General features: G+C 37.7%; 1 protein-coding gene across 10 annotated transcripts in view; it reads right to left on the bottom strand.

Annotated features, from left to right (window-relative positions):
* tns1a (tensin 1a) overlaps positions 1-12,578 on the bottom strand; it is a 98,931-nt gene that overhangs the window by 32,840 nt on the left and 53,513 nt on the right. For all 10 annotated transcript variants that reach the window (XM_041978998.1, XM_041978996.1, XM_041978997.1 and 7 more), the window contains 7 exons: positions 12,463-12,504; positions 5,908-5,957; positions 5,055-5,226; positions 4,890-4,940; positions 4,649-4,771; positions 4,029-4,093; positions 3,441-3,524 (listed from right to left, as the gene is read on the bottom strand). In XM_041978998.1, coding sequence (XP_041834932.1) covers positions 3,441-3,524; positions 4,029-4,093; positions 4,649-4,771; positions 4,890-4,940; positions 5,055-5,226; positions 5,908-5,957; positions 12,463-12,504 — 587 coding nt within the window. The remainder of the gene's footprint in view (positions 1-3,440; positions 3,525-4,028; positions 4,094-4,648; positions 4,772-4,889; positions 4,941-5,054; positions 5,227-5,907; positions 5,958-12,462; positions 12,505-12,578) is intronic.

Genomic DNA, 12,578 nt, shown 5'->3' with positions numbered 1-12,578 from the left:
CCAGCTCCAAAGCCTCCTCCTGGTTGAACATGTCCAAGCCACCCCTGGCTCAATGTGGAGCAGTGACTCTACTCTGATCCAGCCCAGCCACCCTCCAGAGGAAGCTCATTTCAGTCTCTTGTATGTGGGATCTCATAGATGAAGGTAGAAATTTAGATAGATGGGTAAATAAATAACTTTGAACAGGTTTTCTAAATGGAAAGATGTAAAACATCATTTTTTGTGTCTGATGTTGGGAATGAGTAACCGTAGTAATTGACCTCTTTTATAGGACATAATTAAGAAATTAATAGCTCAGTAAGCTCTCTGAAGATGATGATGGCACTGAAATTAAGCCCAGGACATTACAAAAATCTATACACCAAATTTTATTGCAGTTAGTTAATACTTGCTGAGGAGCAGGATCTAAAACAGCTATCATTATTTGAGGCTTAAACACAAAAGCTCACTATATACAGCTTTGTTCTCCATGTCATCTCTCCCTCCTTTCTGCTTCAAAATAGCAGCCAGAACCAACTTTCTCTCCAAACATAAAACAGTCTTTATCACTACAGGACCTGTCGAGGTGAATCAGTGTGTACAGAGGTCAGTTGGGGGTCTGTTGAGTTAGTGTGGTCTGGTTGTTAATGATGATAATGATGATGGTACCAAACGTAACCTTGACCACAGGGTCACCACATGCATACACCCTTCTTGCTCTGCTGTCAGTGAACATATGGTTTAGCCTCTGTGAAATTCAATTAGACTGACCTGGGACGTTATGTTAGCAGCGTCAAGAGGAGCGAGGGCTTGTAGCTACAGCTCATGTGTGTGATACAAGTCATGCTCTGTCTTTAATCAAGACATTATGGTTGTTTTGGATGAGGATATGTCATAGCACTGTTTGCTGTTTATCTCATGCTTTATTCTAAGCTTCTAGAGGCTCAGCCTTCTGCTGTTTAATTTTATGGTCCTATAAAATAAATAGAGCAAAAATGCAAGAATAGCCATGTTTTTATCCACATAGTGTGCAAATTTTCTATTTAAAAGAACTCAAACAAAATATCACAATGATCTCGTTGTTGTTCTGGATTATGTCCTTCTAAGATATGCTAACAATCCCCACATCTAAACTCTGGGTTTTCATTTAAAATTAGACTTGACTGCAATAAGCTCTTATCGTTTCATTCCAGCTGAATCTGCCGCAGTCCCACAAGAGGGAGCTGATCCACCCAATTAACCAAAGCATACCTCCAAACAAACTTATCAGTATTTGACAGTACTAATAGGCTACACATAAATCCTGTTGTCCAACCTTTTACAGCTTTGATGGCAGCAGGATTCTCCTCTCTTCTCTTGATGTTGATGTCACAAATTCCAGACCATTATACTTGCAGACTCAAGGGGCAGAGATAATTATACCCAAAGCAGGAAATAGCAGCAGGGCAGAGGGTAACCCAATAGACCTGTAAAAGAATGCCTGGCTGCCTAATTCACTGTAGCTTAAATGAAATGGTGCTAAGCCCCTGGTGTTTCTTGTGTCCCTTCATTTACAGTACTCACCCTTTCTAAGAAGCCCAAGACTCCTCAGGTAAAAGGGCAGGCCTTTCACTAGTCAACTGTCTAATAATGCAAATGGGATTAATAATTAAGTAGATTTATAACTTACAAAAACTAACAACATTATGTAATGAAAATAATATATTGCTTCTATCTTTAAACCATTCTTGACTTGTTTAAGGGCTCTGATTTGGAATTTACAGTACTTCACAAATGTCACAAAAGTCCTCAGTTCATGGAAAACGTTACTACAATTGCTGTTAAAACTATGAGAAACTGGAAGAAAAATTGCTCTGATATGCTTAAAAAACAAAAATCAGCTTTCAACATGGCCTGCAGCTTCCCTGGAGAAACCAGTGGAATCCTTCTAACAGACAAGATGGAGATGATCACAAGGAAACAGGAAAGAATATAATCTGAAGAATGTTTTTTGAAGCTAAATGCGAACAGGCTTAAACAGTTTCTGTAAAAGAAGCAAGTTATCTTTTCAGAACCATAAAGCACTGTCCTAATTTGTTGTATTAGGCTAAATTAAAACACATATAGCTGTAGCTTTAACCCATAAGAACCCGATGTGACATATTTGTCACATACAGTTTGAGACATTTTGCTTCAATTTATAAACTTTGATTAAAATGCTGTTGAACACAATCTGATACTTGTCTTCTGTCCCCTAATAGATACTCAGAAGCAGAAAACCACATTATAATATTTTTAAACTATCACATGTTAATAAATGGTAGATACCCCCCCCCCCAAAAAAAAGGTAATTTTTTTGTTACAATTAAAGACCTCATATTAAAAAAAATGGACTTTTCTTACCATTTTTTCATGAGTTGGGTCTTTATGGGTTAAAGCACAATAGCTTGTGTGACTTTGCAAGGATTTCTGTACCACACAGGTGCACCTCACACACATGCAGCTGACATACAACTGGCTGCTGGCATGTTTTATTAGTTTCTTTTAGGCATATAACGGTTTGCTGTTGCTTCTTCTTTTGAAGTTACCTAAAGAGTTTGCTACTGGTCCATCGTTAGCTAATATGCTTAACTGGTAAGTGTTAAGTTGTAGATAATTGGACAAGAAAAAAGAGGACACTAGGGTGCAGAATAAGCTTGCATACACTGGATATATTGTGATAAGCATGGTCCGTGTTGACCATCTTGCAGTGGAGCCTGGTGTTTATTCGTTATTCCGCTGGCACCAAAGTTTGGATTTTAAAAGTGCCCAATAACTACTTGAGCACTGGAGTTTAGAATAATTTAGGATTATTAATATTTTATCTACTGTGTCAGAATCAGACTGATGACTTGATGTCATTTCAATGCACTCGGTTAAATGCTATCAAATAAAGTAAGCTACACACTAAAGGAACCTTTAAACAAGCATTATATGTCTCTCATGACCTTAATAATGACTTTCCTGTAAACAACTAAGCCAGTTTTGAGCTTCTTCTTAAAATATACAATAAGAAATATCTCACATTTTTTCAGCTTGCAGGTCTCTTTCTCTCTTTTCTGTAGATTACCTGCCTGAAAAAGCCTTGAAACAAAAAGTTTTATAGTTTGATTCATGTACCTCACAAGTGGGAAGTTCAAAATTATGTAATGTGCTTTTGGCACACATAGAGATAAAAACCTGGCTGTTATCAGGTTTGCTTTATGTTTTTGTTATTTACAGTTATAGCAGTTATATTGCGCCCATTCCAGAAGAAGGAAATCAGCTGAAAGTTTAGTTTTAAATGTGCTTTGTCAGCCGAAAATATGAGTTTTTTTTCATAAATTCCAAGTTCCTGAAAGCAAAATCTGATTTCTCTTTAACTTATTTTTAAGAAATTCTTAGTTTCCAGTTAATGCTGAATGCAGCATAATAACAGAACAGGAAATGAGGTAATAGCTTACCTTCTCTGCGATGGCTGACCCACAGGAAGTGCTTTGTCTTCATAGAAACGCCTCATAGCAAACCTGTCCAGTGCCTGGTCAGCACTGCATGACATGAAACTATATAAGCTTTTTTTTGTCATTGATCAAACAAGGAATTATTTTAAAGATTGCAGAGCATCAGCATCAATCACTGTTATCTTCAAAAAAAAAAAAAAAAATCTGATTTTTTACAGTTTTAGAAATACCTCCTTGTCTCCTCAGTTTTAAAGCAGCTTTAAGTCTCCCTGGCTTCTTCCAGCCTGTTAACATCTGGTTGCATTAGGGAATGATGGCATTTTCAGAGTTTTCCTTCTCTCTAAGCCAGAAAAATAAGCTTGCCAGAACAGACTGTTTTGCTAAAACTTTCACATTGGTGTTTAATTTTTAAGGCTGCCCAGGTGCCAGAATTAAAAGCCAAACTTTGCTGAACATGGTTCTGCCCCAGTCCACATGTGAGGAGGAGATTTAGAGGATCAAAGTACTTCAAAAACACTTCTCTATTACTGACAGGCTGAAATCTTCCGCTAATACAGGTAATTACAATGCTTTACTGAACATCTCGGTTACCTTGCAGATATATTGCTGTAGTGCATATACGCAGCCACCACCACCCCAGTTCGACCTCGATTCCCCTGCAACACAGAAACAGAGAAAAAACCCACTTAATCAACCAAAAGTTTCAAGATTTATTTGAAACAGGAGTCATTTCAGCAGGATCAACAATCTTTGTTATGATCAAACAAATGTTCTTTAAATGTTACGTATTGGTCAGTAAGCTAGCCGACTTACTGAGCACATAAAACCCAAAAGCTGCAGCAATAAATAAGATGAAATAATGTTAATCTTTCTGCTTGTGTACAGCAACCAGTGAGACTCTGAAAGGCAACAAATCTCTTCCAGAGTCAATCTAGTTTTGCTTTAGTTGCTTCATCGAGACAAGTGCAAACACTGATGCAGTGTGTGCTTTTCTTAGAAGGAATGAACTGCATAACAAGAAGAGTTAAACTACTAAATCATATAGATTTGTAGGTTGGAAGCCAAAAATTATTTGATGAAATGATAAAAAAGATTTGCTCACATTTTGACTTTTTTTGCTGGTTTCCTAGAAATTTCACAGGAAGTATCTCCACCTGACAAAAGAAATGGCTGAATTGCCTTTTTTTCCCCCCTCAATTCCTTATTCTCACCTTATTGTGCAGTACCACCACATTGTGTGGGTCTCCATTAAGCCAAGTATCGATAGCTTTGCACATGCTGCAGATCTTGTCCAGTGCTGGTGCATGGTGATCCGGCCAGCCAAACTCCAGAACCTGAGGAGGGAGGTTTTAGATTGTTCTGAAAAATGTAGCATGTAGCATGATATGACCCAACAGATGTGTTTCCAGTTTCATAAAACTGAATGGATGCAGCACCTGACATGGTTTTTACCTTGGGGTTTAATTTTGACAAATCATTCCTCCAATCGCTCAAGTTGAGCACCTGAAACCAGACGGATGTTTAAACATTATGAACACAAACAATTAGAAATTATTAGAGTATTTTTTTGTTGATTCAAGATGGTGATATTGGTCTAATATTCCAGCTCGTTCTCACCAGATAGTTTGTGCCGTGCTTCGACTGTAGCATTGTCGCCACCTCCTTGAGGTTGGTGGTGTAGCTGCGCTCTTCGGCACCGGCGGGGAAAGAGACAGAGATGATCCTCTCTGTGATGTAGACCAGGTCCACCTCATAGCTCTCCTCCATGGCCAGAACCACGCTCTGACTCCTGGAGGGTCAGCGGGAACAGAAGAAGTTCATCTAATGCATACAATTTTAAATCTTTTTGATTGGGTTACAGAAGTACTGATATCAGACTTGTCATACAAACTGGAACAAGGTCATAAAGCAAAAGAGAATCTAATACAAAATAGCTGAGTGACAATAGATGGAAATACTGCAAGCTGTTGAGAGAAAGACAGTCTCAAAAGACCATTATCCAGTTATATTCATGAATTCTGTCCCTCCAAAATGCTTTTTTTTTACCAGCAATAACCATCTGGTGTGAATAATTTTTACAGCTGCCATGAGAACATTTCTAAAACTCACCAATTTCTCTCAGGGACTAACGATAAAGCAGATCTCAAACATCTACTTGATCAAATGTAAACTTCCACAGCTCACTCGTGAGAGGCAGATTTACATTCCTTCCCTGACTGTTGACATGACCCCCGCTGATGTTCTGCAGCCTATTTCACAGGCCAAACAGCGATCAAGTTTATTGACTGATGGGCATGAGAAACAGCCCCACTTAAATAATCAGGGATTACAGTGATTTAGAGATCTTAATGAAGTTGGAACAGCCACTTAATGATGATCAGAGGCCTGCTTTTCTGCTACAGGACTAAATAACTGATGATGTTCACATCTGTGCATATGCAAATATGACTGTATGACTATGGCGTCTTACCGTGACTGCTTTCGCCTTATCTCCACACTTTTGCAGGATCTCGTAGATCCCTGGTGAACACACGCACACACAAATACAGAGAGACAGTCAACAGAGAAAATGATTCAATAGCAAACTCTATCTGGTACTGATGATCACATATCATATTAAATGCTATATAAAACAAGGAAGAGGAGAAATAGGAAGAAGAAGAAAGGCAAGAGAAAACCCAAGAAAAAAGAATTATGATAAAAATAAATATGTAAATATTTTAAGGTGGGGAGGAACTGCAAAGAAAAAATAAATACATTCAGAATGAATAAATAAAGTCATAAACTGAAAGAAAGGAAAGAAAAACATGTGCGGAGAAAATAAAAATTGTTCCAAAGACTGACTCCTGAAGTACGCCATACTTAACTGTAGAAAATGAAGATATGAAGTTCTATTCGTATGGTAGAAAATCCATTTAAAAACTCTGAAATTTCCCACCTTGTGCCTCAGTTTGTTTAAAAGAATATCATGATTGATTATGTCAAAGCAGCGCTGAGGTCCATAAGCACCGAGACTGAATGCAGCCTGTCATCTGCTGCCATTTAAAGATCATTGATTACCTTGAGTTGTTTCAGTGCTGTTGTTCCTTTGGAAACACGGCTGAAATTTATAAAGATACGGAAGCCCACTTTTCTTTCTTTATAAATGACTTACAGGTGAAACTTGAAAAAATTTGAATATGGCGCAAAACTTAATTTATTTCACTAATTCAGCTTAAAAGGGGAAACTAAAATAATACTGTATATAGACTCATTATGCAAAGTGAGTTATTTCAAGCATTTCTTTGTTATATTTTTGATGATTGGGGGTTACAGCTTATGAAAACCCAAAAATCAACATCTCAGAAAATAAGAATATTACATGAAATCAGTAAAAAAAAAAAAAAAAAAAAAAAAAAAATACATATAAATAAATAAATAAAAAGATTTTGAATACATAAATGTTGACCATCTGAAGAATATAGTCATGCTTAAGAACTCAGTACTTGGTTTGAGCTGCTTTTGCATGAATTCCTGCCTCAATGTGGCATGGATGTTATCAGCCTGTGGTACCGCTGGGGTGGAATGGAAGACCAAGATGCTTCAATAGTGGCCTTCAACTCTTCTACATTGCTCAGTCTCATGTGTTTCATCTTTCTCTTGGCAATGCCTCATAGATTTTCTGCAGGGTCCAGGTGCAGGAGAGTCTGCTGGCCAATCAAGTACAGTAATCCCTTAGTCATTGAACCAGGTTCTGGTTCTTTTGGCAGCATGGGCAGGTGCCAGGTCCACCTAGAAAATAAAATCAGCATCTCCAAAAAGCTCCTGTAGATGGCTGTGTTGACTCTGGACTTAATGAAGCACAGTGGCCCAGCACCGGCAGATGACATGGCTCCCACATCACCACCACTGTGGAAACTTCACGCTGCACTTTAAGTGTCTTGGATTGTTGCCTTACCATTCTTCCTTCAGACTCTGGAACTTTGATTTCCAAATGAGATGCAGACTTTTCTCTCATCAGAAAAGAGCACTTTGGACCACTGCTCAATAGACCAGTTAATTTTTTTCTTAACCCAGGTAAGATGCTTCTGACGACCTGCTTTGTTCAGGAGCGGCTTAACAAGAGGAACATGACCTTTGAAGTCCAGGTCCAGGATCAGTCTGTGTGTGGTGGCCCTGGAAGTACTAACTCCAGCCTCAGTCCAGTCCTTGTGAAGCTCTTCCACATTTTTAATGGCCTTTTCCTGACAATCCTCTCCAGGCAACGGTCATCCCTGCTGGTTGTTCCACCTTTTTCTTCCACACTTTTACCTTCCACTCAGCTTTTTATTGATGTGCTGGGATGCAGCACTTTGAGAGCATCCAACTTCTAATGCAATTACCTTTTGAGGCTTTCCCTCTTTGTGGAGGGAGTCATTGATGGTTTTCTGCACAGCTGTCAGGTCAGCAGCTTTCCCCATGATTGTGAATTCTACTTAAATAGATTGAGAGACTATTTGAATGATCAGGAGTCCTTTGCAAGTGTTTTGAATTGATTAGCTAGTTAGATTGTGGCACTTAGAGGCTACAACACTGAACGTTTTCACCTGTAATTTCATATTATCCAAAGCTTTTATAAATGTTATTAAAGCTATTAGAAAAGATAGTAACTGCAAAGTTACTACAGCATGAAAAGTGCCACAGTAATGTTGTGTCTTCCTCATACTTTGTCAGCTTAGGTTGAAAGTGTCTGCAGGAGTCAGCTATTGTCAAAAAGATGAAGTTCTTCAAAAAGACAAAAAGGACAGCTAAATTTATCTTTATGCTTTACATTTCAGCCACACCGTAACACAGTGCCAGTGCTCGGCTTTACAAGTGAAGCAGTCAAACATTAATGCTGCCAAAAAGCGTCTTGGCACAAGGTTAAATACACTGCCCGCAGCTCTCACTATTTGCTGCAGAGCAGCTCCTCACACATAGAGATAATCCCAACCCCCTCAATGGGCTCAAATGGGGGGCATAATTCTGACAGGAACCAGATGCTTGGCCGACCACGGACGGTCGTGTTTGCAAAATGAAACAGCCTGTTCACATGAAGCTTCAGGGGTGTTACTTCAATACATATCACAGGAGCAGTCTACTGGCATGTAGCAGTAATAAGTGCAAATTAAGTCAATCAGCATGCAAAGTGGAAAATATAAGCAAATATGTATACACTTTTAACATAATAATACAAGTTTTACATTTTAAAAAGATAAGTCTACCGATTCCTTAATTTCTTACTATTAAAAATACTATTAAAAACATGATTTCACTGCCACGAACATATTACAAAAAAAGTCCACAAGGCCATTATTTTCTCACTTTTAAATGGTAGGAAAATAATTTGCATTTATGTAAATGAATCTACCTTTTTTAAATAGTAGATTAATTATGACTCTTTTAAGAGACAAATGTGAGCATTGATAAAAACATGGAATAAAAACAGACTCCTTGTGTAAGAGTGGCTCACCTTGCCGAACAGGTACCCAGTGCTCCACCTCCAAAAGAAACGCAGGTGGGCAAAATATCTTTGAATATAGCTGCCCAGAGGCATGGCTAGAGTGGCAACAAACGTTCCTTTTTTATCCACAATTTAAAAATGGTAGGTGTTCCAGATGGTATCTAGAGAATCCAACAGAAATTTGGCTATATCCATCCAATCTTATCTTTTTTTTTTTTACCCTCAATGCCAGAGCATCACAACCAAGAGTTCCAGTTTCATCATGATAATAAAAACGATGCTGCAGTACGTGCCATTCGAGCCAAATATGATCCAGGATTATGTAACATGCCACAGTACATTTTCCGCTTCTTCTTTCCTTCGAAAGAGTCTTCTCTTTTTCCTCTGTTGTCATCTCCCCCACCCACTGTAATCTTTGCTACTCCTCCTTCTGTGTCATTATCTTTCATTATTTCTACCCTCTCCCTGGTTTTGACTTCCCACTTTTCCCATGTGCTTGTGTACAGCATGCTCCTCCTTGAACATCACTCAAAAAAAAAATGAGGTATGCATCTTTTCAATGTGTAAGAAATGAATGCGTTCGCTACACAATAAATTCTAATTGACTGGACATGATTTTAACCTCATCTGTGTTTAGTTCAACATGATAAATCCATATGGTAAAAGGGGTGGCATGGTAATATCTTGCTTTATTTTCTTTGAGTGTGCAGAATGTGTGTGCATGCCTGGTGCACATGCTCAAACTTAATTACCCCTTAGTAAACAGAAACAGGTTACAAATCCACACAAAGTGAAACTAAAATTACACTTACCATTTTTTTCTGTTTCTATTAACTCTGTTTTGCATTTTATGCATGCATTTACTCCATTCTTCCAAGAACAAAAAGCTGATTTTAAAAAAAAAAAAATCCAATAGTATGCTTGGATAAACCTCAACAAGCACCATACTGACTCAATTATGGTCACACCAGGGCATTTTGACTCAAAACCACCATGAACATTTCCTGTATGGACTAAACAAACCTACTATTGCTATCCACATACACACATTCTTGTATGGAAATCCCTTACATTGATGATATATTGAATGAAGTATGAAGGCAGAGAGCAGAGGAAGTCTTCATGCCTCAATGACAAAATCTATTAATGTAAAACTCAACCAGCAAGTATAAGACTATCTCCATGAAACAATTCATAAACTCACCTTGATTGGTTTAAGTAAAACACAAACATGCAAGAAAGAAGAACAACCAGGACAAGTTTACTTTTTTTTGGCTATATGACATGAATTATAAATCCTTAGACAAGGATAAAACAAATTTTTTATGTGAAAAGTCTGATTACAAGGGAAATAGTATAATTACCCAAAACACCAATATGTCATTGTCACATTGTTTGTGACAACTTTCTGTAATTACAGTGGAGGAAAAGGACCATCAAGACAATTACTAGCCTGGCCTGGTATTTGTAGTGTTAGAGTTTCACTTAAGCACTGCCTTTTTTCCATAAAACCATGCTTGCTGTTGCAAGAGCGTGGTGCTGTTATTAACTTTCAGTGCATTTTTATTGTTGTGTTCATTAAAACTGTGCTCAAAAATAACAATTCTGAGACCATAAAAACATCTAAAAAAAAATGTAAAGAGCATGTGGTATTGATAAAAGGATTATACATTAATCATCAACAAAACATATATTTTCTGAAGATTTGAATAGTCAGCAGTTAGCCCTGCATAATGAGCTTAGCTTAGCTAGATGCTGGATTAGCAACCTAATATCACAACAACAACAAATAACAAAAACATCTGCAAGAATTCCAGCATAATCCACTTCTTTTGTTTCTATTTATTTATAAAACTCAAATTTCTAATTATGTTTGCTGTGAGATTCATGGTACTGTGGTTTGTTACTAGCATGGTTAGCCGTTTACTTGTAGCATGTAAATATGCCACTTACTGATAACAAATGCAAACTGTTAACCAAATGATGGTGCTGAAAAATAGAAGTTGGGTTTTATGGAAACAAACACTACTGTAAAACCACTGTAGCTTCAAATATACTCGCTAGCATGCTAGACACTTTTTAGGAGCAACCACCTAGCAAACATTATAAAGAGATGCTCATGTAGGTTGAAGAATGGATCCCTTATGAGATTGTTCACAAGTTCCATATTAATCCCATGTGAATTGTCCACCTGGGTTCACTCATGCGTTTGACACAGTTGGGCCCAAGTTACACTTGTGGGTGCATGTCCATTCAGTACCCTACATGAGCTGAGCACTAGTGAAAATTTAGCCTTAGCATAGGCATAGCATACACATCACTAAATTGAACAGACACAGGACATGCAGATTATTCCATCTCTGCTCTTTGAATTCTCTCCTTTTTCTATCCAGAATCTGCATTTATCTTCAAAGAAGCTGGCGTACACAGGCTGATCTGTGTTTATAATCTCTCTTTGAGTCAACGCCTTCTTCTGGAGCTGATCTAAACATTTGGGTAATGTCTGATGCAAACACTGACTCACAAAAAAAAAGAGGAGAACAAACAGGGATGCAAGACATCAGCACTGCTTTAATCTTTGGAGCAGATGTTGCTTCTGGTTTCAGAAGAAAGAAACTGAAGACAAAGGAGTCCCTTTTAATCTAAAACAAATTTTAACAACCTAACAAATTCTGCCTTTCTTGTGCCTGCTGGCTTAAACTGTTTTCTTTTTACATTAGCAGCTGCTGTCTCTCCTTTTAGTTTCACTGGAATTTTGCCTTCTTGTATACCCTGCCTGAAACCACACGCTTCATGGTTTTGCAGTGTCAAGCAAAACATGCATGCCGAGTCTTAAACCAGTTCTTGGCGTTGATTTCTGGCAGTGGACTGGCAGCAACAGATGTCACTTCCATTTTTCTAATTTAATAAATATTACTAGTAACTCTTGTATAATAAATACATTAATTCAATATGTTTATGTAAATTTATGTATTAAATAGAAATACTACTCATTGAGGATGTTCAGAAGGTGCTCTGTTTGTTTTATTCATTGCATGGTGCTGCCATCTTCTGCACTTAGCAAGGTAAAGCATGATCAAAGCTTTTGCATAATCTTACTGATTACCTATAAGTAATTTATTACATATCAAAAGCTAACAAAATCATTGCAAATAAGCTCAAAGATGGCACAGAGTTGGAAAAAGTTGCAATGACCTCACATAAAATGTTTTTTTTCTGACAAATGACAGCATGTCTTAGCTGTGTGTCTACAATATTTTTCTTTTTTGTTTTCTTAGCAGTCATAATCCAGCTGCTCACTCCTTTTCATTTCAAACCAATCTAAACAATATTATAGAGCAAAACACAACACCTGTCAGCTGATTCATTTTAAGTTAAAGCAAGCCTTACCTTCCCTGCTTCATAGATGGAAACACATTGTTCACTTAAAATAAATTTGCATTCTGCTGCAATAATATTTGCCTGGATTAAAACCATAACAGTGTATAAACAGGGTTGTCAGCCTACTTTTTGCCATATGGCGAACAGTTTTTAAAGCAGGTCTCCTTGGAAGGCATTACTTACCGGTGTGTCTACATGCTTTAATGGCAGTTGAAGAGAAGGAGGCTGAAGAGAAAAGTGAGATCAGCAGGTTAGTCACTGTGTCTTTCACAATGAGTAAGAAACAACATGGTCAGGAA

The sequence above is a fragment of the Melanotaenia boesemani genome, chromosome 24, assembly GCF_017639745.1.
Source record: "Melanotaenia boesemani isolate fMelBoe1 chromosome 24, fMelBoe1.pri, whole genome shotgun sequence".
NCBI classification, from domain to species: domain Eukaryota; kingdom Metazoa; phylum Chordata; class Actinopteri; order Atheriniformes; family Melanotaeniidae; genus Melanotaenia; species Melanotaenia boesemani.
The sequence above is the reverse complement of the archived record's forward strand: the minus strand, read 5'-3'. Positions and strand labels throughout refer to the sequence as shown.